We start from the raw sequence: 27,514 nt of genomic DNA, 5'->3' as shown, positions 1-27,514 counted from the left end.
TTAAGTTAGAGCATGGTAAAACTGGCAGGGCATGCTGGAATACATAGTTCCCCAGCAGTATGAGGCCCCAGTTAACACAAAATAAATAAAGCAGCACAATTGGGTAATGCTGATAATATCCAGCAGGAGGCGACATTATACTTCTTATCTGTCCAGCCCTTCAGCTGAAAGCAGTCCGTCCTTATCTAGTGACCTCACCCTAAGCCTATACTGTGACTGCCACATTCTGAATGCCGACGTAATGACGACATAACGCACCAAGATGTTTGATGCAGTCACCATTTCACTGTCCAGCTGTGATTGGCAGGGAGATCTTCCTATGGGGTGCTGGATTTTACTCGGGGGCTGCAGCACTGCGCCTGCTAGGTAAAACCCGCCACTGATCACGTCCATCACTCGTACTGTCTACATAAAACAATAGTGTATTTGCCTGACGTTCTATCTGAAGAACTACAAGCACCAGCATCTCGATGGGGAAAACACAGTGCAAGGGACACACAAACTACCTTCTGGTCTGGTGCTGGCACAAAGGTCATGAACTCATCCACGTGCCCCACGTACAGCCAATCCGTGAACAGCTCGATGGGTGACTGCACCCTCTGGGCATTCAGGAAGTCCCGTACCACTTTGGTCATCCTCCTTCCTGAAGTCCTGCACGAGGGGGGACAGGAAAAGGCGGAAAACCGGGCATTACACCTCAGATGTACTGCAAACACTGGTTCAGAGCTGAAATAGAAGACGTTCAACCCCCGGGAGCGAATGGCTTTGTGGAGTTTCACCATCAAATAATGACGTTAGTGAGTGAACATCGAATCAGGTCCACAGGCCTTAGCTTCAATGAGACTGCCACTTCGTATCACCCCCTTCTCCCCCCGGATCTAATATAGCACCACACGTATATACACATGGAAACTACACTGACACGGTCGCACCACACGTATATACACATGGAAACTACACTGACACGGTCGCACCACACGTATATACACATGGAAACTACACTGACACGGTCGCACCACACGTATATACACATAGAAACTACACTGACACGGTCGCACCACACGTATATACACATGGAAACTACACTGACACGGTCGCACCACACGTATATACACATGGAAACTACACTGACACGGTCGCACCACACATATATACACATGGAAACTACACTGACACGGTCGCACCACACATATATACACATGGAAACTACACTGACACGGTCGCACAACACGTATATACACATGGAAACTACACGGACACGGTCGCACCACACGTATATACACATGGAAACTACACGGACACGGTCGCACAACACGTATATACACATGGAAACTACACTGACACGGTCGCACCACACGTATATACACATGGAAACTACACTGACACGGTCGCACCACACGTATATACACATGGAAACTACACTGACACGGTCGCACCACACGTATATACACATGGAAACTACACTGACACGGTCGCACCACACGTATATACACATGGAAACTACACTGACACGGTCGCACCACACGTATATACACATGGAAACTACACTAACACGGTCGCACCACACGTATATACACATGGAAACTACACTGACACGGTCGCACCACACGTATATACACATGGAAACTACACTGACACGGTCGCACCACACGTATATACACATGGAAACTACACTGACACGGTCGCACCACACGTATATACACATGGAAACTACACTGACACGGTCGCACCACACGTATATACACATGGAAACTACACTGACACGGTCGCACAACACGTATATACACATGGAAACTACACTGACACGGTCGCACAACACGTATATACACATGGAAACTACACTGACACGGTCGCACCACACGTATATACACATGGAAACTACACGGACACGGTCGCACCACACGTATATACACATGGAAACTACACTGACACGGTCGCACCACACGTATATACACATGGAAACTACACTGACACGGTCGCACCACACGTATATACACATGGAAACTACACTGACACGGTCGCACCACACGTATATACACATGGAAACTACACTGACACGGTCGCACCACACGTATATACACATGGAAACTACACTGACACGGTCGCACCACACGTATATACACATGGAAACTACACTGACACGGTCGCACCACACGTATATACACATGGAAACTACACTGACACGGTCGCACAACACGTATATACACATGGAAACTACACTGACACGGTCGCACCACACGTATATACACATGGAAACTACACTAACACGGTCGCACCACACGTATATACACATGGAAACTACACTGACACGGTCGCACCACACGTATATACACATGGAAACTACACTGACACGGTCGCACCACACGTATATACACATGGAAACTACACTGACACGGTCGCACCACACGTATATACACATGGAAACTACACTGACACGGTCGCACCACACGTATATACACATGGAAACTACACTGACACGGTCGCACAACACATATATACACATGGAAACTACACTGACACGGTCGCACCACACGTATATACACATGGAAACTACACTGACACGGTCGCACAACACATATATACACATGGAAACTACACTGACACGGTCGCACAACACGTATATACACATGGAAACTACACTGACACGGTCGCACCACACGTATATACACATGGAAACTACACTGACACGGTCGCACAACACGTATATACACATGGAAACTACACTGACACGGTCGCACAACACGTATATATACACATGGAAACTACACTGACACGGTCGCACCACACGTATATGCACATGGAAACTACACTGACACGGTCGCACAACACATATATACACATGGAAACTACACTGACACGGTCGCACAACACATATATACACATGGAAACTACACTGACAAGGTCGCACAACACGTATATACACATGGAAGCTACACTGATACGGTCGCACATATCCCAGTGCAGCCAGCATTATGTAACGTCCTAACTGGTAACAGACCCCGGCACGATCTGCGTGCAGCGTGGCAACCCTCACAAACACTTCTGCCAGCTTAACAAAGCTGCCACCCCTATCCAACAGGTGTTTATTGCCATTCATGTGACAGCTGGCGGGCTATAATTACCCACGTCTCTTCACACTACACAGACAGGAGAGGGTACAAAGAGGACACTGGCAGTAACCGACTGGTGTCCCCCAGCTGACGCAACGCATAGGAGAATGGACCAAGAAGGGTTAACGGAAACCCAAGGTGTCCCTGCGTATTTGTGGTCGCTGTAGCTCCAGTTATACGTGGGAGAACAATATGGGTATCGGAAACCTCCAGTAGCCAGTACCATTTACATATACGTTGGATTATATTTTGTAATGCACAAACTTTACCTATAGATGTGTCCATCTATAGGTAACCTGCTTATTTTTGCACTAGTGAACAGGACACACAAGCAGCTTCTGCTGATTAAACTAGAAGACATCCCTTTATTTTGTGAGCGCCCGCGGCTGTACCTGCCACATTAGTGTTTTCCAGGGAAATACTGAAAAGTTCCATTCCTTCTACAGATACACCTGAAGTTGCACAGAGAATATAGGCATGTCGCATATCATTTTACTCAGTAGAAGCTGTCTTTGCGTCATAGTAGCTCCACTTTGCTAATTAGATGCATTTTAATTGGAAAAAGTCACAAAAAGAAGCCCAGCACTACAAAAGCTTTATTAATGCATTAGCATGGGAACGATGGCGGCGCTGTGCGCATTTTTGCACATGTGCATACGCAGGGTGTGTGCAACTACGGTGAATAGACTGGACAGGACAGCAGGCGGAGAGGGGCCTTGGGCGGCTCCATTAGCAAATGGGAAATCCCAGTGTTTCATGGGCGTTCCCATGAGAACGCAGGATGTTCCCATGCGAATGAGGCCATGACGAGGGTGCGGGGGGCAGGCAGCTGACCGCACTGGAGGTCAGCTGCCGGCCTACTTCCTTCCCAGTGTGCACGCATATATAAACGACTTGAAAGTCCCTTTTATATGCGTTCATGCACCACATCTTTCGATAGATGTGGGCGTTCCCTCCCCCCCCCCCCCCCCCGGCCTGCGAATGGATGTTACTGTCTAACATCTAATCTCATGACCTGCAAATTGCACTTACGAATAGGTGGCGCCTGACAACAATTCGCAAGCTGGGGTTCGGTGGACTAACAAGGCTGCGAATTTGCCACCAGAATAACCCCCAGAGTCACATGGAACCAGAATACCCCCCAGAGTCACATGGAGGATAGATGTATTTAGACACACATCTGTAATGCACAATAACGTGATGACATTGTGGTTAATAGATATACACAAACATAATGCAATGCCATACAGAAGACTTTGGGTAATTCCGGTGCTCTCCGAATACTCCCCGATGCCTTTGATGCAGAATATATATAAATGTGGGAGATGTTTGTTAGGTTTTGTGGCGTTGCACAGAATAATCATATATCCGGCACTGCATGGGTTGCTGAGTATTCTCAGACACAACGCGTTTCATGGGAAATTAGTTACACTTACGTAGGGAAACTGCTCCCAATCAGGATACGCCCCAGTGGGTACTTCTTTCCGGCTACAGTCACAGGAGGACTCACTTCTAGATTGCCGAAGGAGTCCAGGCTGGTGGCCTCCGAGGAGGCTGCTACTTTTGTTACGTAGCCAAAATCAGGTCCCTAGAAATATATAGAACATATCATCAGTACAGGGTGAAGTCACCATATTCTTATTTTACTACATCGCCCGCCACTAGTAATTTACTCTTCAGCTGTGCTGATACCTTAGGTGACCAAGCTTCCAAGCAAAACGCGCTTCGTTATACTCCTGAGGACTCTTGTTTAGCGGCAGCGTACTATTTATGAGCGCCAACCGCGACCCTGAGCTTAGAAAACGCACTTGCCGTACGCTTCACTTACAACGGCCCCTTTCCCAGTAATTACTCATTTATCTTTCACTTGTATTTGGAATTCAACTCTAAGTAGTGTAAGCTCAGGATCACAGACACATATATTTAATGGGAACAGGACACCTCAGGGATTACCAGAATTATGTACGGAAAACAGCATTCCAGATACTCAGTATAGCACGGGCAATTTACACAGTATTCTTGGCCCTCTTCCAAATAGCACTGATAATTGTTTTACTGGACAACGACTATAAATAGCACAGATTGTTTGCGCAGTGTAAGATCGATGACACATTACAGGTTTTCTGAATGCCAGGTAAATGACTCGCAGAATCCACGTGTCCCTGTATATCATTGCTGCGGTCGCGCCAAACAGCCCCTCTCAATGTGCCAGCTCTGGGGGGCTTAGCTAGATCTTCGCTGCAGAACGCTTTGGCTAGGACGCAGGAGACCGTCCTGACTTATTGATATGAAACACTTTGATATATTTGTCTGTGACAGAGTTTAATAGAAATTCGGTTGTGGTTCACATTCAAAGCTATGTTGATAAGACGATATTCACATGTTACATATTAAATGAATCAGTAACAGTTATTTGGTCTTCGTTATGTTGCGTTTCCACTAAGATGCACAAGGGCTGAACATCGAGTCAACGCGTCAAAGAACCAAGTTCTAACTCCAGTTGCAACAATAAGGAATCAGAACAAAGTCCAGCACAAAGAGAGCTTTGGGACATCACATTGTAATACTAAAGGTGCCCATACACGTACTGATTACCTGGTACTTGGTTACGTGTATGGGCACCTTTACATCTAGAACGTTATTAGCACCTAATTATGTACTTCTTGTATTAGTACTTCTTCCCAATATAACATTCTTAACAGCTTGTTACTAGCATAATACTATTCCTCATTAACCTCTCACTACTGTGGTGCCTTGGGGTGGTTGACTTGTGTTGATTTAGGGGTTCCCGTGACCTGGACATGAACCCACCATATGAGATTATCTGGTCTCGGTTGGTGGGCCAATACAGTTTTTAGGAAAATATTATGCTAAGCGCCTCAGTATAGCTCTATTCTGATTAGTAGTGCTTAGTACTGTGGTGTATTGCTCTGTAGTGTAATGCTCTGATCTGATTAGTAGTGCTTAGTACTGTGGTGTATTGCTCTGTAGTGTAATGCTCTGATCTGATTAGTAGTGCTTAGTACTGTGGTGTATTGCTCTGTAGTGTAATGCTCTGATCTGAAGAGTAGTGCTTAGTTCTGTAGTGTATTGCTCTGTAGTGTAATGCTCTGATCTGATTAGTAGTGCTTAGTACTGTAGTGAATTGCTCTGATCTGAAGAGTAATGCTTAGTACTGTAGTGTATTGCTCTGTAGTGTAATGCTCTGATCTGATTAGTAGTGCTTAGTACTGTAGTGAATTGCTCTGATCTGAAGAGTAGTGCTTAGTACTGTAGTGTATTGCTCTGTAGTGTATTGCTCTGATTAGTAGTGCTTAGTTCTGTAGTGTATTGCTCTGTAGTGTATTGCTCAGATTAGTAGTGCTTAGTACTGTAGTGTATTGCTCTGTAGTGTATTGCTCTGATTAGTAGTGCTTAGTACTGTAGTGTATTGCTCTGTAGTGTATTGCTCTGATCTGAATAGTAGTGCTTAGTACTGTAGTGTATTGCTCTGTAGTGTATTGCTCTGATTAGTAGTGCTTAGTACTGTAGTGTACATCTGCATTTTCTTCTGTGTAGAATTACAAGTCTCAAAATTTAGGGTGTCCCCCGTAAATTCTGAAAGGGACAATAAATATTGAACCCAACTTATGAGTTTGTTGCTTAACCCACAACAGTGAATTTGTCAAAACTGGTGTGAAAGCAAAATATTTTATTCATAATAATGACCTGTAATTTGCTTATATAGGAAATATCTTCTTTTTTTTTTTTTTTTATACAATTTTTTATTTGAATTTATATCACAAATGTGAGCAACGCTGGGATTTTTAGCGGATATTTTGTGCATCTCTCACAGAGAAGTTGTCACTCAAAGGGTTTAGCCTCAAATTCTGAGTATACACCAATACTCTGTCTCCCACCTTCATTCTGGGTATACACCAACACTCTGTCTTCCACCTTCATTCTGAGTATACACCAATACTCTGTCTCCCACCTTCATTCTGAGTATACACCAACACCCTGTCTCCCACCTTCATTCTGAGTATACACCAACACCCTGTCTCCCACCTTCATTCTGAGTATACACCAATACTCGGTCTCCCACCTTCATTCTGAGTATACACCAACACCCTGTCTCCCACCTTCATTCTGAGTATACACCAACACTCTGTCTCCCACCTTCATTCTGAGTATACACCAACACTCTGTCTCCCACCTTCATTCTGAGTATACACCAACACTCTGTCTCCCACCTTCATTCTGAGTATACACCAACACTCTGTCTCCCACCTTCATTCTGAGTATACACCAACACTCTGTCTCCCACCTTCATTCTGAGTATACACCAACACTCTGTCTCCCACCTTCATTCTGAGTATACGCCAACACTCTGTCTCCCACCTTCATTCTGAGTATACGCCAACACTCTGTCTCCCACCTTCATTCTGAGTATACGCCAACACTCTGTCTCCCACCTTCATTCTGAGTATACGCCAACACTCTGTCTCCCACCTTCATTCTGAGTATACGCCAACACTCTGTCTCCCACCTTCATTCTGAGTATACGCCAACACTCTGTCTCCCACCTTCATTCTGAGTATACGCCAACACTCTGTCTCCCACCTTCAATCTGAGTATACGCCAACACTCTGTCTCCCACCTTCATTCTGAGTATACGCCAACACTCTGTCTCCCACCTTCATTCTGAGTATACGCCAACACTCTGTCTCCCACCTTCATTCTGAGTATACGCCAACACCCTGTCTCCCACCTTCATTCTGAGTATACGCCAACACTCTGTCTCCCACCTTCATTCTGAGTATACGCCAATACTCTGTCTCCCACCTTCATTCTGAGTATACGCCAACACTCTGTCTCCCACCTTCATTCTGAGTATACGCCAACACTCTGTCTCCCACCTTCATTCTGAGTATACGCCAACACTCTGTCTCCCACCTTCATTCTGAGTATACGCCAACACTCTGTCTCCCACCTTCATTCTGAGTATACGCCAACACTCTGTCTCCCACCTTCATTCTGAGTATACGCCAACACTCTGTCTCCCACCTTCATTCTGAGTATACGCCAACACTCTGTCTCCCACCTTCATTCTGAGTATACGCCAACACTCTGTCTCCCACCTTCATTCTGAGTATACGCCAACACTCTGTCTCCCACCTTCATTCTGAGTATACGCCAACACTCTGTCTCCCACCTTCATTCTGAGTATACGCCAACACTCTGTCTCCCACCTTCATTCTGAGTATACGCCAACACTCTGTCTCCCACCTTCATTCTGAGTATACGCCAACACTCTGTCTCCCACCTTCATTCTGAGTATACGCCAACACTCTGTCTCCCACCTTCATTCTGAGTATACGCCAACACTCTGTCTCCCACCTTCATTCTGAGTATACGCCAACACTCTGTCTCCCACCTTCATTCTGAGTATACGCCAACACTCTGTCTCCCACCTTCATTCTGAGTATACGCCAACACTCTGTCTCCCACCTTCATTCTGAGTATACGCCAACACTCTGTCTCCCACCTTCATTCTGAGTATACTCCAACACTCTGTCTCCCACCTTCAATCTGAGTATACGCCAACACTCTGTCTCCCACCTTCATTCTGAGTATACGCCAACACTCTGTCTCCCACCTTCATTCTGAGTATACGCCAATACTCTGTCTCCCAACTTCATTCTGAGTATACGCCAACACTCTGTCTCCCAACTTCATTCTGGGTATACGCCAATACTCTGTCTCCCAACTTCATTCTGAGTATACGCCAACACTCTGTCTCCCAACTTCATTCTGGGTATACGCCAACACTCTGTCTCCCAACTTCATTCTGGGTATACGCCAACACTCTGTCTCCCAACTTCATTCTGGGTATACGCCAACACTCTGTCTCCCAACTTCATTCTGGGTATACGCCAACACTCTGTCTCCCAACTTCATTCTGGGTATACGCCAACACTCTGTCTCCCACCTTCATTCTGAGAATACGCCAACACTCTGTCTCCCACCTTCATTCTGAGTATACGCCAACACTCTGTCTCCCACCTTCATTCTGAGTATACGCCAACACTCTGTCTCCCAACTTCATTCTGGGTATACGCCAACACTCTGTCTCCCAACTTCATTCTGGGTATACGCCAACACTCTGTCTCCCAACTTCATTCTGGGTATACGCCAACACTCTGTCTCCCAACTTCATTCTGGGTATACGCCAACACTCTGTCTCCCAACTTCATTCTGGGTATACGCCAACACTCTGTCTCCCACCTTCATTCTGAGAATACGCCAACACTCTGTCTCCCACCTTCATTCTGGGTATACGCCAACACTCTGTCTCCCACCTTCATTCTGAGTATACGCCAACACTCTGTCTCCCAACTTCATTCTGGGTATACGCCAACACTCTGTCTCCCAACTTCATTCTGGGTATACGCCAACACTCTGTCTCCCAACTTCATTCTGGGTATACGCCAACACTCTGTCTCCCAACTTCATTCTGGGTATACGCCAACACTCTGTCTCCCACCTTCATTCTGAGAATACGCCAACACTCTGTCTCCCACCTTCATTCTGAGTATACGCCAACACTCTGTCTCCCACCTTCATTCTGAGTATACGCCAACACTCTGTCTCCCACCTTCATTCTGAGTATACGCCAATACTCTGTCTGCCACCTTCATTCTGAGTATACGCCAACACTCTGTCTCCCACCTTCATTCTGGGTATACGCCAATACTCTGTCTCCCACCTTCATTCTGAGTATACGCCAACACTCTGTCTCCCACCTTCATTCTGAGTATACGCCAACACTCTGTCTCCCACCTTCATTCTGAGTATACGCCAATACTCTGTCTCCCACCTTCATTCTGAGTATACGCCAATACTCTGTCTCCCACCTTCATTCTGAGTATACACCAATACTCTGTCTCCCACCTTCATTCTGAGTATACACCAACACTCTGTCTCCCACCTTCATTCTGAGTATACACCAACACTCTGTCTCCCACCTTCATTCTGGGTATACGCCAACACTCTGTCTCCAACCTTCATTCTGAGTATACGCCAACACTCTGTCTCCCACCTTCATTCTGAGTATACGCCAACACCCTGTCTCCCACCTTCATTCTGAGTATACGCCAACACCCTGTCTCCCACCTTCATTCTGAGTATACGCCAACACTCTGTCTCCCACCTTCATTCTGAGTATACGCCAACACTCTGTCTCCCACCTTCATTCTGAGTATACGCCAACACTCTGTCTCCCACCTTCATTCTGAGTATACGCCAACACTCTGTCTCCCACCTTCATTCTGAGTATACACCAACACTCTGTCTCCCACCTTCATTCTGAGTATACACCAACACTCTGTCTCCCACCTTCATTCTGAGTATACACCAACACTCTGTCTCCCACCTTCATTCTGAGTATACACCAACACTCTGAGTATACACCAACACTCTGTCTCCCACCTTCATTCTGAGTATACACCAATACTCTGTCTCCCACCTTCAAGCCATAAGATTTTCTATGTTTTTAATCACTCATCCAGCACTTTCCAGTGCTCTTGTAAGGGCCATTTCGGTATTTTCCATAATCTGTCAAATTGTGCAGCAAAACCCAAAATATATACTTAGTATCTTCCGGAGGTAATGAAAAAGCTTTAGGATTGATCATAATTACAGGAAAAAAACCAAAACTCATGAAGTAACATATGTTATAAGCAAACTCAGCCGAGGGTAACAAAGGTTCGGATGCTGTGAGTGACACATTGTTAGAATCAGCAATAAGCAGTTTAGTAACTCTGATTGGTTCCGTGAGCACTAATCAGTCTCCTGGCAACAAGTCAGCTGTGCTACTAATTGCGACAGCTACAGTTAGAATCCTGCTTGGTTCTTTGACTGTGCTGATTGGATGTTTTGGCCCTCATAGGGAGTCTCTCTGAACACTGTGTTGTACAGATGGAGCCCCTGCCATCCCTGGCCGGGGCTCGCCAGACCCTCCCCGCTGGCGAGCGCCGGCGGCAGGGGCTACACTGAACTGGGATGCGCGTGCCTCTCACACGCACACGCATTCCAGTCTTTCGGCGGGGTCGCTGCATGTCCCTGCCCGTCTCCGCTTCAGGGAGACGGGCAGGGTTAGGGGGGTGCTTGGGGCGGCGACGGCGGGGGAGGCGGCGGGGACCGGAGGCAGGCTCTGTTGCCCAGGGGGCGTGCAAGCGTCTCGTGTGCGCGCGCCCACTGGCGGGGCTGGCTGGCGTTAGAAACGCCAGCCCCATCTGTAGGTTGATCGCAGTCTGACCCGTTCTTGTCCTGATGCGTACATGAATGTGTACTCTGAGCTGCGCAGTTCATCTGCTGGCCTATTACATGTTGTCATGGGAAGCTACCCTTGACTGCAAGATCTGATAGGCATCTGGATACAATTATATGATCTGTGCATAAGTATACTTACACCCCCCCATCCCCCCCATCCTCATCCCTAACCGCTCTGTCTGTCCATACGCCTGTGGATGATATGTGGATGAATAACATATTTACAAATACACCTAATATTCTCTATCTGAAATGATTTTACTCAGGATCCTTGTAACCAAAAGATATTGGAAACAAAAGGTTTTTCCCTAGCTGAGCGTAACCTGATGGAGAGGAACAAAATGTGCATTACCGTCCACTACGGCCTAGATAGGGGTAACACCATGCTTGCCTAATGTTTCGGATGTCGCAGGATTATTTTAGGTAGCCCCCTGCATCCACATCCCACTTACTTTCTAGTGAAGTGGGCGGGGAAGGGAGAATATACACGGGAAAACTCAGGTCAGTAGGGAGGGGGAGGGTCTAGAATTATGCAAATCTCATCAATCTACCCTCCTGTCAGCTCCACAAACTCGTGAAATGCAGTAATGTCACTGGTTAAAAGTGATGGGGCACTCTCGATGATGTCACTGGCTCCTAGTGACCGGGTAGGCTGCACTCTCGATGATGTCACTGGCTCCTAGTGACTGGATAGTCTGCGCTCTCGATGATGTCACTGGCTCCTAGTGACTGGATAGGCTGCACTCTTACGGCCTTATTTTGGTTCATTCTTTCTGACAAAATCCTTCTTAGATGGGCAAAACCATGTGCACTGCAGGTGGGGCAGATGTAACATGTGCAGAGAGAATTAGATTTGGTTGGGGTTTTACTTCAAAGTGAGATCTATATTGCAGTGTAAAAATAAAGCAGTCAGTATTTTCCCTGCACAGAAACAAAATTACTCACCCAAATCTAATTCTCTCTCTGCACATGTTACATCTGCCCCCCCTGCAGTGCACATGGTTTTGTCCATCTAAGAAGGATTTTGTCAGAAAGAATGAACCAAAATAAGGCCCTTAGTGATGTTACTGGTTCCTAGTGATTGGATAGGCTGCACTCTCAGTGATGTCACTGGTTCCTAGTGACTGGATAGGCTGCACTCTTAGTGATGTTACTGGTTCCTAGTGATTGGATAAGTTGCACTCTCAGTGATGTCACTGGTTCCTAGTGACTGGATAGGCTGCACTCTCAGTGATGTCACTGCCTGCTATTGGATGGATAGGCTGCACTCTCAGTGATGTCAATGGCTCCTATATGAATTCATAGGTTGAATCCTAAATTATGTCAATGGCTCCTTTGTGTGGGAGGTCAGGATATCGTAAAACAACTCATGCAAATTCTACATTGCTGAAGTAGACTTTAACTAGGATCTGACTTACCCAGGACCCGTGCAGCCGAGAAAGCAAAAACTTACCAGCAATTCCCGGATGGGGAAGTCTTTCAGTTCTCCATCCCTAGGAGAATCCAACACGACCGGAAAGATTTTGTGCGGTGCATGGACGTACCCAAACTCCATCTCATCCTGCAATAAAATATATGTCCTCCTAAATCAACATTCACACAACAGTGACACAGTCCCAAGAGAACATTCATGAACGGTACAGACCAAATGCGTCACAAACAAATTGCATGGACAAGGCTCTTGTGGCCTCAGGGATATCCTTTGAGGACTTAAGGTGAAGAGCACCCATTGTGTGGCTATGAGATCACCACACACAGCGCGGCCATCACAGGCTCTTGGAGGACATGTAGAAGAAGCGAATGACCTCCTTTTACGAAGGAATAGAGCAGACCATCTCTGCTCTATACTAGCTAAGAACTATATATTATACCTGCTTAGGTTCTCTTAGGTGACTCGCTTCTTATAAACACGACCCAGAGTCAGAATAACAGGTATGTAATAATGTCTGACTTGTCCACAGAGAATAACGGAGAAGACAAACCTGCATCCAGATATCTTCTCGATTTACGTATTCAAAACAGATCTTGATCTTGTAGTTGGCCTCGCTCACCAGGTTCTTGATCTGCTTGAGGAAGAGATAATTATCCTTCACGCTGTGAAAAGACCACAAACACGATATTATCTGTCGGTCAATGGGAAAGTTAGGCCACTATTCTAGGATATAACAAGAATGAACCTATCGACAGAACCCAAATAGAGTCAGAAGGCCTAATCGATCTCCCCCAGCATTGTGTGCAGCCGTTACCTGCAGACATAGACCTCCACCGGCTCCAAGGTGTTGGGAGTGATGATCAGCGGAGCGATGCGGAACGTCACCGTATCGGTGAATATTGGGGTCTCAGGAATGCCCTGTGGGACAAAGCAAAACAATGAGAGTCTACATGAGCTTACATCTAGCAACTGCCTCCGATGGTCCACAGCATCGCTACCCAGGCCCACCGATAACTGGATGTATCAGAACACAGAGACCCTGAAGGTGACCAACAAATACCTGACTATATATCCTATCGGGACCATGATGCATAGTAATGCTGGGGGCCACAAGGCACAGGCTCCCATCAAACTGTTGTGGAAAAGGAGGGGATTCCTGTTCTCATGTTAAACACTTAGAGCCCCCGCTCTCAGCCATGTCCCCAGTGAGTCCTGTGCAGTCAGCGACTGAGGCTGGAACACTGGCTCCCATCCCACGGAGGCGCTAATGATGCTGTTATCAGCGGGAGACAGCTCGTAGCGGGAATTAAACTAAAGCCAAGGACAATGCAATGGTGACAGATCCCGTTACTGGAGGTAATCTCCCACCGGAGACTTCTAAATACGGAACTCAGACAGAAGCACAGAAATATACCAGCACAGCCAAACATTTCCATGGAGAGAAAGCACTAACACCCCAGGGTGCCTGCACAACACAGGAGGCGGACATTTTGTGGAAGTTCAACGGACGCCGTGAGGTCACTGGCAAAGGGCCATAATGGGTAATACAGTGTACATGCAGGCACAGGGGTCATATTAGGGTTCTCCGTACCTCCACCTGGGATTGCAGCAGGCTGGCCCTGACCGACACCAACCCATTGAATCCCTTGTCCGGAAAACGCAATCCTTCCACAAAGAATTCCAGCTCGCTGGTCCCTGTGTACCGGGCCTTGTAATACAGCTTCTCTCTCCCCAGGACAGGTGAGTACATCTTATCTGGCGGGAGGAACAGTGATGTACATAGATGAGTCAAACGCGCCAGATACCCAAAAACGCACTTTCCTGCATAATATTATTATCCTTTAGGTACTGCTTTCCTAGCACGGCGCCCGTCTCATTGATTGTATGCCTTAAGTTTAAGGTACTTAAGACATACAATCAACGCGATGGACCCGATTTTTTAATCTCATGGATCTTACATAAGATGCATGAGATCCATGAGATAAAAAATTGTGAGCCCCCAATAACCATTGTTAACGCCACCAGCACTATCAACACCAACCCGAAGCGTGGCGAGTGCAGCGAGCCCGCGAGCGGCGGCGGTACGCGTCCTCCGACCTTTTCATACCCCCACTATCCACGTCGGCGTGGAGTTGATTTTATATAGTGTGGCGAGCGCACGCGGACTACTTTACATGTATTCCGCATTCGCTCGCCACGCTTCGGGCTCGGTGGCTCACTGCGCTCGCCACACTATATAAAATCAACTCCACGTCGACGTGGATAGTGGGGGTATGAAAAGGTCGGAGGACGCGTACCGCCGCTTCCGGTTGGCGTCAATCGTGGGGTGGCGTTAACAATGGAGGGGCCATTTCACCCATGAGGGGGGGTTAGCAATTAAAATTGGGGTTTTGGGGCCTTTTTACATTGATTCTAATGTAAAAATCTCGTCGATTGCGTCATCTCATGCATCTTATGCCGCACAAACACATAAGATGCATGAGATGCTTGAGATATCAGCCCCACACATACAATCTAGATCGTGGGCGCCGTGCTAGGAAAGCAGTACCATCCTTTATTTATATGGCGCCACAAGGGATCGGCAGCGCCCAATTACAGAGAACATGAAAGAATAAGCAAAACAGGAAACAGTGACTTACAGCTGAATACAACAGAGGACAAGGGGTTAAGGCGAGGCAGGTTCATCATCCAATATGGCCGGAGCAGCAGAATCTGGCACCGTAATCCCCCATGTGCTAATAGTTCATTACTTCAGCTTTCGTGAGAGCATTACCACACATTCCTGTCAGAGAGTCCCGTTACATGCCAGGCATAGCGCTGCTGTAATGGTATCGGGTGTCCCCTGCCACGCTAATGAATGTTCCGCACGCTCTCAGGATGGAGAGCTGGGTATTAGTGTAGAAGCCGCTTCAAGGGGCAGACAAATTTGTCATTGTCGATTGGGTCTCAGTGTCGGGGGAACAGGTCACTAAACGCAGCCATCCTGGGACAGGACAGTCCTGCAGCATGTGGCCAGGATCCCATCTTAGAACGTCCTCAGAGAACGCCGTAGGGCTTATCGGGGTAACTAGGGGGACCTATATCTATTGCTAATTCTACTGCCCCGAGGAAGACATGGAAACTATTACTAAAAAGGTACAATTGTAAATAACTATCCTCATTGGATTCATTTGGGGGCAATTCAATTGTGTGCGATGCTAGCGAGGGGTCAGCGGCTTGGCATGGGAGTGCATGTAACACCAGCACACAACGACCACAACATTGCGCATATAGGAACGTATATACCCATATTAGGACCATTACAACAAGAAATAAGGTACCGGCGCAGTAAACCATCGCCATGCCACAATCACCCAGCACCACGTACTTTGGAAGTGAAACACCGCCAGGCTCTCAGAGTCCGGTGCGGAGATGTAGAGCAGCAGCTGATAGCCGGTTGGAAGTTTCTCTGGTCCCTGGATCCTGAGGACCATTCTGGACATGTCCAGGAGATCTGGGAATGGATGCATGGATCACCCGGTGGCCTCTGGCACATAGATACAGAGAACCAGGGAGAGGGGGGAAATGGCGGATTACCTGCTTTTGAGAGCGTAACGTTTTCTCCAAAATCAGATGTGCGGGAGAACAGGCTGTCCTTGTCGCAGTTCACCAGCAGGACGGCGCCCTGACCGTCCGGACCCCACTTCCAGGCGGCCTACATGAATCGTATGCGGCATTATTACAAGGTGGTTCTACATTGATGTAACATGCATCACCCCCCCCCCCCCCCCATCCCTCCCTTACCAGTACTGGGCCTTGCAAAACCCTTCTAGAATTACCTTATGTGGGTTGTTCCTTTCCACCAGCCCATCCCGGTCGGCATCAACATCCAGGGACATCTCTGTCGAACAAAATGACGGGTACAAATCACAGGGACATGGTGCCAACCGGCAGCAGCGTCCGGACTCCGGGCAGCCACTTAACAAGAAATAAATTATACACACACCAGGGGAAACCATTCTGTGGGCTGAGCCGTGACTCATAAGGAGTCTGGAACCAATGACAGGGTCTTCTCACAAGAACTGGCTCCAACAAAATGGCAGCCAGAGTGGAGTCATTGGCTCCTGGTGCCTTGTATACATTATAGGTGCAGTATAGCTGAAGAGTTGTCGCTTTCTAATGTACATTTTCCCGACTAGGGCGGTGGCTGACGGCCTGTAATACATAACGATAATTATTTGCCACAGAGTGGACATTGCTCCCGTGACCGTGGCTGTATACGGTTGTGTAGAAGGCTATGATAATGGAATGTGGGCAATGCAGCTAAGACTTGAGCTCAGTGTAAGCACCAGAAATAGAGAGGTTGCTGCCATGTTCTCCATGTATGTAACAATGATCCGTGTCCTGATTCACACATGTTCTTATCCTTCTCAGAAGCAGCATCCGTACAAATACTGCACCTTCCAAGATAGCAACCCGCGGTAAATATAGGCCGCCATTTTATTGTTCCCGGTGTACATTTACAGCGCGGGTTATTTGTAGGAGGAAGATGTCGGAATCCCAGCAGTACCTGATGGATGGATTCTGTGACATCTGCACCCTTGTACAGGGACATTCCTAAGCCCTGGCTGACAGGCCATCCATAATTCCCTGGAATCGGGACAGCTTGTGCTATGTCCTAGTCTGGTCACTCACTATGACAAGTGGTATAGGATGGGGAGGAAATAATCACACGCACACACACACACGCAGACATGCGCACACACAGACACACACACACGCAGACATGCGCGCACACACATGCACGCAGACATGCGCACACGCAGACATACACACATGCGCACACACACAGACATGCACACACACGCGCGCACGCCATTCAGTACCAGATTTACATTTTATTAATCAGATCACTGTTGCAAATCTGTAGTTATTTAGAAAAATGAAAGCAGAAAGCATCGGATCGGGTCCTTCCCAGCACCCCCGGTTGCCCTTCCGTCACAATGCGCATGCGTAGAAGGACACCCGGGTCCTAACTCCAGATGTCCTTCTATCATGGAGGGCTGCCCTCTGTGCATATCTAAGTACATAATGCCAGACCGCGGCGGGCGGCTGAAGTCACAGATCGTCAGCCGCCTGCCCAGTTCTCAGAGCAGAGACTGACGTAGATTTCCGAGCACTACAGAACTCACTCAATGTCAACAACCATCAAATTCATTGGGACCCGCACGCTGCCCTGCGACATACAGGTATATAGGTGATATCCGTGTATCAGTACCGGGAGCAGATTACAGATAGATATTATAAATAACATGTACCTGATGTGTAACATGTACTGGAATCAGCGTTAGTTGTGCAGTGACCATCGGATACATGTTAGAGCACATGTATGTATGTATGTATGTGTATATAGATAAATGTTAGAGCACACGTAGGTATGTATATATAGATACATGTTAGAGCACACGTATGTATGTATGTATGTATGTGTGTGTATATAGATACATGTTAGAGCACACGTATGTATGTATGTATGTGTGTGTGTATATAGATATAGGTTAGAGCACACGTATGTATGTATGTATGTATGTGTATATAGATACATGGTAGAGCACACGTATGTATGTATGTGTATATAGATACATGTTAGAGCACACGTATGTATGTATGTATGTGTATGTAGATACATGGTAGAGCACACGTTTGTATGTATGTGTATATAGATACATGTTAGAGCACACATATGTATGTATGTGTGTGTATATAGATACATGTTAGAGCACACGTGTGTGTATATAGATACATGTTAGAGCACATGTATGTATGTATGTGTGTGTGTGTGTGTGTGTGTCTATAGATACATGTTAGAGCACACGTATGTATGTATGTATGTGTCTATAGATACATGTTAGAGCACAAGTATGTATGTGTGTGTGTGTGTGTGTGTGTATATAGATACATGTTAGAGCACACGTATGTATGTATGTATGTGTGTGTATATAGATACATGGTAGAGCACACGTGTGTGTGTGTGTGTGTATGTGTGTATATATAGATACATGTTAGAGCACACGTATGTATGTATGTATGTGTATATAGATACATGTTAGAGCACAAGTATGTATGTGTATATAGATACATGTTAGAGCACACGTATGTATGTATGTGTGTGTATATAGATACATGTTAGAGCACACATATGTATGTATGTGTGTGTATATAGATACATGTTAGAGCACATGTATGTATGTGTGTATATAGATACATGTTAGAGCACAAGTATGTATGTGTATATAGATACATGTTAGAGCACACGTATGTATGTGTGTGTGCGTATATAGATACATGTTAGAGCACACGTATGTATGTATGTATGTGTATATAGATACATGTTAGGGCGCAGTCGCTACATCCAGAACACATGGAATAAAGAGAATTAGTGAATGGATTAAGAACACGTCATGATTACAATAACAGAGAATCGGTAATAAAGGCAACTCAGTGGGTTTAGTATTTTTAATCCCTTTATTCACCTTGTCACATTATTCACTTATATTTCACCGGTTTTAACAGAATGATATAATAAAAGTCATGTTTTAATCAAACAATTAGTCGTTACCGTATGATAACGATGCACAAATCCACATGTTAGCATGCAAATGGATGCGTGCGCCCATACGGGAGAAAATTTGGGGTGGGCAAGCGCCCCCATAAAACGCTACATGTTCCCCTGCTTCTGCCCTCATCGCACTATCGCTATCATTATCCCCCTGCGTAGATGTCTTTGCTGATTCTTTTAGGCAGCTTTGTATTCACTGACCTTAGACACGACATACCGCCTCCTGTTTCACCCACTGCTGTGTCATATCAAAGGGCAAACTCTGGGTGATTGATTTAAACAGATAGAGGAAAACATAACGCACCGCCGGCGTTCTACGTAACACGTACTGGTCAGTTCTTACAAACACATTAAAGTTGTCTGAAGGTGGAACCTCTATAAAAGTTCCAGGGCTTGATTCGACATCAGTTGTAGTTTGCATTTTTGCAATGCGACCACAGTGTAAGAGATTGCATACGTGCGCCGGTGAAAGCGCGCAGGTGCAGGTTACTGGTAATCAGCACATAGCGATTTCGGTACTCCCTGTGCCTGGGTTACAGAATTCCGCCCTCAGGCAGTAATGTACACGAAAGTGATGAGTGCGAGTGTTATAATACAGAAGACAGTGGCGCGCTCCGTGGAGGACTAAACCTCTCACCCTGTCATCCATACAACCCCCATGTGACTCCGCAGCCCAAATGTTCTGGGTGACTTACCGACACCAGTCAGGTAGATGCGGGATTTGTCTACAGGCGCGTCTGACCCTTTTTTGAAGAAGGAGAAGATGATCTGCAGAAACAAAGGTCGGACAGTGAATACGATATACCAGGGCGTCACGCCGACATCTATACACAACCACAAACATACCCAGTGCCCTACCGGTTCTGTGCCCACCCCCATAGGACCAGAGAGACAGGGCTACAATGACATTGTACAGTACTTATGTAGTATCTGGGCGCCCGATTTAGAAATCGGGTCGGATCGGGCACATCGCATTGCATCGCATGCGACCAAATCGGATGCGGTGCGATGCGATGGACCCGATTTTTCCATAGGATTCAATGTTAAAATGGTCTGAGTCCATTTTAACATAGAATTCAATGGGGAAAAGGGGTCCTGTTCCTTGCCCCACTATCCAAGTGGGCATGGAGTTGGATATAAACCTGTGGCGAGCGTAGCGAGCCACCGAGCCCGAAGCGTGGCGAGCGTAGCGAGCCCCGTGAGGGGACACAGAATACCGTCCCCACGCGGGGCTCGCTTCGCTCGCCACGCTTCGGGCTCGGTGGCACAGGTTTATATCCAACTCCATGCGCACTTGGATAGTAGGGGTATGAAAAGGACCCCTTTTTCCCATTGAATTCCATGTTAAAATGGACTCAGTTCATTTTAACATTGAATCCTATGGAAAAATCGGGTCATCGCATCGCATCGCATGCGATATGGTCGTATGCGATGCGATGTGATATCGCATCGCATCGCATCTGATTGTATGCCTTAACTTAAGGCATACAATCAAAAAATCGGGCGCCCAGATAGTACATAAGTACCCATTGTACATAAGAACACTTGTGAGATTTTCTTCTTGGTAAATGTTAGGACTCTCCGAGTGCCCCAGGGGGTCAGTCGCCTTATATCAGCCTCTACCTTAGTACATAAGCTGTCATCACATATCCCTGTGGCTTTATGGACCCATGTAACGAGTCATTACCGGCCCCCTCCGGGCTCCATGCTCACCTTGGCATCATTCGTCTCGATGCTGGGCGCCGTCACGGTAAGCTCCACCAGGGTCTTGCTGGACAGTGGCCACAACTTCTCTCCGTTGACCACTTTCTGGTTCTCCACCTCACCGATGAGAACTTTAGCATCAATATTGGGACTTTGCTTCATGCTGAACCACTTACAGTCCACCGGAGACCCCCTGTGTACGGGACAGAGGGGTAACATTAAAGAGAGAGACCAGGAAAACACGGGGTGGAAATTATTTTCTCTGGAGCTGCCGTTTATTGTGATCAATTAACAGAATGCAAAGTGAATGAACAGAAGAAGAGGAATCTAAATCAAATGAATATTTGGTGTGACCGCCCTCTGCCTTTAACACAGCATCAATCCTTCTAGGCCCTTATTCTGGTTCACTCGCAAAGGCAAATTCCCTCTCAAATGTATTTATTATCAGTTTCTTATATAGCAGCATATTATGTTTCGCTTTACAAAGGAGACAGTGATACAACAAACAAGGTATTTACAGACAGTCAAAGGTATGAGGGCCCGGCTCGCAAGCTTACAATCTATAGGATGGACAAAACCAGAGAGAGTTAGATTTGGGTGGGGTATTACATCAAAGTGAGATCTATATTGCAGTGTAAAAATAAAGCAGCCAGTATTTACCCTGCACAGAAACAAAATAACTCACCCAAATCTAACTCTCTCTGCACATGTTACATCTGCCCCACCTGCAGTGCACATGGTTTTGTCCACTTGAGAAGGAATTTGCCTTTGTGAGTGAACCAGAATAAGGGCCAAAGTCAGGGCATTGGTAGGATTATAGTCAGGTGTATGATTAACCAATCAGACCAAGCAGGTGGTAATGATCCTCCTCTTCATAGGTTGATTGAAACACAGTAATTTACTGACACCGAAACAGCGATGTAGGAGGCGTAACCTGGGTGAGGAACAGACTCTGCTACAACGATGAGGCTGTGGAAGACCGTTCCCTGTCACTGGCCATACGCCATGGACGAGTACTTCTGTCAGCTCAATGACGGGGTCTCCAACAGGGAGTGGCTGACAGCCTGCCGCTGTGGACAATCACATCTACTCAGGGTTTTCTGCTGATTAACCCATTCAGTGCCAAGGGAATTTGTCCAACTAGGTGTGAAAATTGCCAAGCAAAGCATTTTATTAACCCTTTGATTTGATTGCTGCATGTCAGATCAGTTGGGATTGTACGCAGATTGTGTGCACAGAATCTTGCAATGCGTGGCCCCGGGAGATTGGAGGATTGGTCCTCTGATCTGACATGCTGCACGTCAGATCAGTTGGGATTGGGAGCAGATTGCATGTGCTTTTAAGCACATGCAATCTGTCATTAGATGGCTCATACAACCAGAGTCATGTGACACTCGCTCCCTGACTAGCAGAGAAGAGAGGTGCAGCTTCCGGGTGGCCCGTGACAGTGAAGACGCTGGGAGCCGCAGAAGTTTCCAGCGGCAGACGGGCGGGCGGCTGAAGAGAGCGGTGGACGTCCTTTTGCACAATTCTGTCACTACTCTGAAAACAGTTTTCACAGGATTGCTGCATTCGGGCTGTTTAATAACACAGCAGATGTGAGCAGATTGGTAGTTGCTGGCAAACTGTAAATTAAAAAAACTGGATTTTGGTACTCCTATCCTTTTGATTTTAGTAGGCCAGCCCCCTATATAAATGAAGCTGCAGTCATGCAGCAGATGGATTGTGTGACAGATTGTGACTACATTGTGTGTCCAAAAACCACCAAGGACTGCCGGGGAGTTGAAGGGAAATTGGACACAATCATGACTGTAAAGGAGCCCATAGACGGTCCGTTGTGTATGGCTCCGTTCTGTACTATGCGATGTGCGCTCCCGCGCATCACATAGTACGGTACAAAAAGTATGTGCTGCACATACTTTTTGTACTAGGTACGCATCGGATCGGATCGCAGTGCATGCACACTGCATGCACTAGGGATGCGATCCGATCCGATGCGTACTATTTAAGTACAGAATGGATCCGATTAAGGGACCGTGTATGGGGGGGCTTAGACCGGTCTTTCTGATGTATGGCCACCTTTAGACATGACTCACAAATGGAAATAGAAATAGGAGATGCTAATAATAATAAGTATAATTAGATAGACAATTAACGAGCCACTTATAAGGCTTTAATAAAATAAAATTTACAGTCATTCAAAATGTTCCCAGTTACCATCAGAATCTTCCTGGGTGAATATTTCCCAGTTGAGGGACCTGTCAGAATATACTAAATGCTATAATAAATGAAATCCAGTTTCTATTTAGATGCGATAATTCTGCTGTGCGGGTTCTTAATCTTTAATAAAGGTTTAAATAGCATCAAATACCTGTTCCCTTGAAGTGGAAAGAAAAGAGGTCGCAGTACAGCAGCACATACCTGTGACCGTGATAACCATAAGAAAGAGGTAGTGGTATAGCATGGGAAAGACACGGGTATACAGTTTATGCAGAATGGGGGTTATTCAGGTTGGATCGCATAGGTTGGTCCAACCCGCAGTTTCTGGTTTATCAGGACCCGCTCTGTGCATGTGCTGCATGGGCCCTGCAATCACATCTCAGAGCTGCAAATGGAAATGACAGGTAGAGGTGTTCATGGGAGGGATGAGGGCAGAGGCGGGCGAGTTCGGGAACACAGGGTGGAGGGAGTGAAGCACAGTTTCCCGCTGGTGGTGAAGCCGAGGGCTGTGTTTCATACGCAGTTTCCTTGGTCTCGCTGCAGATGGATATGTTAGTAATACCCCTTTCATTGGGGGCTAGATGCAGAGAATGGGGAGCGTGTGCCATCAGTTATTTGGGTACTTGTGTATTATCTGGGCGCCCGATTTTTTTCATCGCACATTAAAAAATCACATCGCATTGTATCGCATATAATCATATCGCATGCGATGCAATGCGACGCGATTGGACCCGATTTTTAATCGCACAGGCACCCAGATGCCTGATTCCTATGTTAAATGCCCCCCCCGACCCGATTTTTGATTGTACACCCACCCTGATGGGTATTTACTATGTTACATGGCCACCCATTGTTAACGCCACCCCACTATCAACGCCAACCCGAAGCGTGGCGAGCGGCGGTACGCGTCCTCTGACCTTTTCATACCCCCACTATCCACGTCGGCGTGGAGTTGATGTTATATAGTGTGGCGAGCGCACGTGGAATACATGTGAAGTAATACGCGTCCGCTCGCCACGCTTCGGGCTCGGTGGCTCGCCACACTATATAAAATCAACTCCACGCCGACGTGGATAGTGGGGGTATGAAAAGGTCGGGGGACGCGTACCGCCACCCCTCACGGGCTCGCTCTGCTCGCCACGCTTCAGGTTGATACTGGGGTGGCGTTAACCATTGGGTTGCATTTCACATAGTAATCACCCATCAGGGTAGGTGTACAATAAAAAATCGGGTCTGGGGGGGCATTTAACATTGTAATCAGGCATCAGGGTGCCTGTACAATGTAATATCGGGTATAATCGCGTCGCATCGCATGCTACTAGTTAAGGCATGCGATGCAACGCGATATTAAAATTGTACACTCCTCCCGGGAAAGGCTCAAAATAGGGTACAATCGCATCGCATGCCTTAACTAGTGGCATGCGATGCGATATATCGGGTGCCCGGATAATACACAAGTAACGTTATTGGTGTACTAGATAGAATCTCCCTGACAGACGGCGCCGCCGGAGCAGGTCCACGACAGACGGCGCCGCCGGAGCAGGTCCACGACAGACGGCTCCGCCGGAGCAGGCCCCCCCGACAGACGGCGCCGCCAGGAGCAGGTCCCTCGACAGACGGCGCCGCCAGGAGCAGGCACCCCGACAGACAGCACCGCCAGGAGCAGGCCCCCCGACAGACGGCGCCGCCAGGAGCAGGCCCCCGACAGGCGGCGGCGCCGGAGCAGATCCTCGGCAGGCGGTGCCGCGGGAGCAGGTGCATTGTAACGCGAGATATGTGAGTTGTTGGCAGAACTTTGGGTTGTTTCCGTCTGACTTTCTCCTGCCGCCCTCTCAGAGCTTGCATGTACTGCGGTAACTGACTGTCCAGTTGGAACAAACTCATTATGAACAATCCCTCTAATATCAAACAATAAGTTAGCAACCTTGTCTCAACTCTTGGTTTGGACAGGCAAAACTTTTGTGGCTGAATTGGTCTTCCATTGTACACCTTCTCTCTGTGCACACTGGCCCTTATTCAGATCTGATCGAAGTACAAATTTGTTCTGAAGATGGGCAAAACCATGTGCACTGCAGATGGGGCAGGTGTAACATGTGCAGAGAGAGTTAGATTTGTGTGAGTTATTTTGTTTCTGTGCAGGGTAAATACTGGCTGCATTATTTTTACACTGCGATTTAGATTTCAGCTTAAACACACCCCATCCAAATAATTTAACTCTCTCTGCACATGTTACATCTGCCCCACCTGCAGTGCAGCATGTTTTTGCCCATTTTGAGAACAAATTTGTACTGCGATCAGATCTGACACCTGTGCGTCTGACTGACATTCAGATATTAGCAGGTATTTGTTCCAACCGGCCAGATCGGACAATACATCTAAGTGTGTGGCAGCTTAGGGGCAGAAGTACTAACCCTGGTGACGTGAGAAAGTACATCCCAGCCAATCAGCTCCTAACTGTCATTGTCAAACCCAGACTGTAACTTGGCAGTTAGGAGCTGATTGGCTGGAATGTTATGTTATCACCTTCCACTTTTTCACTTCAACAGGCTTAGTACATCTGCCCCTTATTTTAAAAAATGTCAGGAATTGATTGGCTGGCACTTTACCTCTCTCCACTTTATCTCTCCCTATTTAGCTTAGTACACCTTAAAGGCTGTCACAGTTTGCAGCAGGAGACACATTACTCTCTATAATACACCAGCCCCCCAACCCCCGATGCGTTACTCTCTATAATACACCAGCACCCCCCCCCCATGCATTCATTTCTATAATACCCCAGCCCCCCCCCCCCCCCCCCCCGATGTGTTACTCTCTATAATACACCAGACACCCCGATGCGTTACTCTCTATATTACACCAGCCACACGATGTGTTACTCTCTATAATACACCAGCCCCCCATGTGTTACTCCCTATATTCCCCCCCCCCCCATGCGTAACTCTCTATAATACACCAGACGCCCGGATGCGTTACTCTCTATAATACACCAGACATCCCGATGCGTTACTCTCTATAATACACCAGCCCCCCATGCGTTACTCTCTATAATACACCAGCCCCCCATGCGTTACTCTCTATAATACACCAGCCCCCCATGCGTTACTCTCTATAATACACCAGCCCCCCATGCGTTACTCTCTATAATACACCAGCCCCCCAATGCGTTACTCTCTATAATACACCAGACCCCCCGATGCGTTACTCTCTACAATACACCAGCCCCCGATGCGTTACTGTCTATAATACACCAGCCCCTCCCCCCGATGCGTTACTCTCTATAATACACCAGCCCCTGATGCGTTACTCTCTATAATACACCAGTCCCCGATGCGTTACTCTCTATAATACACCAGTCCCCGATGCGTTACTCTCTATAATACACCAGCCCCCGATGCGTTACTCTCTATAATACACCAGCCCCCCGATGCGTTACTCTCTATAATACACCAGCCCCCGATGCGTTACTCTCTATAATACACCAGCCCCCGATGCGTTACTCTCTATAATACACCAGCCCCCGATGCGTTACTTTCTATAATACACCAGCCCCCGATGCGTTACTCTCTATGATACACCAGCCCCCGATGCGTTACTCTCTATAATACACCAGCCCCCGATGCGTTACTGTCTATAATACACCAGCCCCCCGATGCGTTACTGTCTGTAATACACCAGCCGCCCCCCTGATGCGTTACTCTCTATAATACACCAGCCTCCCTGATGCGTTATTTTCTATAATACACCAGCCGCCCCCCTGATGCGTTACTCTCTATAATACACCAGCCGCCCCCCCCGATGCGTTACTCTCTATAATACACCAGCCTCCCTCCTGATGCGTTACTCTCTATAATACACCAGCCGCCCCCCGATGCGTTACTCTCTATAATACACCAGCCCCCCCGATGCGTTACTCTCTCTAATACACCAGCCGCCCGATGCATTACTCTCTATAATACACCAGCCCCCCGATGCATTACTCTCTATAATACACCAGCCCCCCCGATGCGTTACTCTCTCTAATACACCAGCCGCCCGATGCATTACTCTCTATAATACACCAGCCCCCCTGATGCGTTACTCTCTATAATACACCAGCCGCCCCCCGATGCGTTACTCTCTATAATACACCAGCCCCCC

At 47.1% G+C, this 27,514-nt stretch overlaps 1 protein-coding gene across 1 annotated transcript in view; it reads right to left on the bottom strand.

Annotated features, from left to right (window-relative positions):
- The window catches only part of LOC146041983 (protein-arginine deiminase type-2-like), a 34,609-nt gene that overhangs the window by 2,858 nt on the left and 4,237 nt on the right, over nucleotides 1–27,514 (bottom strand). Inside the window, exons 2-12 of the mRNA XM_083161873.1 lie at nucleotides 21,167–21,350; nucleotides 20,149–20,221; nucleotides 16,674–16,735; nucleotides 16,432–16,549; nucleotides 16,223–16,348; nucleotides 14,447–14,610; nucleotides 13,670–13,773; nucleotides 13,406–13,517; nucleotides 12,877–12,984; nucleotides 4,547–4,698; nucleotides 507–651 (exon numbers count right to left, since the gene is read on the bottom strand). Coding sequence (XP_083017999.1) covers nucleotides 507–651; nucleotides 4,547–4,698; nucleotides 12,877–12,984; nucleotides 13,406–13,517; nucleotides 13,670–13,773; nucleotides 14,447–14,610; nucleotides 16,223–16,348; nucleotides 16,432–16,549; nucleotides 16,674–16,735; nucleotides 20,149–20,221; nucleotides 21,167–21,350 — 1,348 coding nt within the window. The remainder of the gene's footprint in view (nucleotides 1–506; nucleotides 652–4,546; nucleotides 4,699–12,876; nucleotides 12,985–13,405; nucleotides 13,518–13,669; nucleotides 13,774–14,446; nucleotides 14,611–16,222; nucleotides 16,349–16,431; nucleotides 16,550–16,673; nucleotides 16,736–20,148; nucleotides 20,222–21,166; nucleotides 21,351–27,514) is intronic.

Source organism: Crinia signifera, chromosome 19 (assembly GCF_055691185.1).
Source record: "Crinia signifera chromosome 19, ASM5569118v1, whole genome shotgun sequence".
NCBI classification, from domain to species: Eukaryota; Metazoa; Chordata; class Amphibia; order Anura; family Myobatrachidae; genus Crinia; species Crinia signifera.
This window is presented reverse-complemented; position numbering and strand designations above follow the sequence as displayed.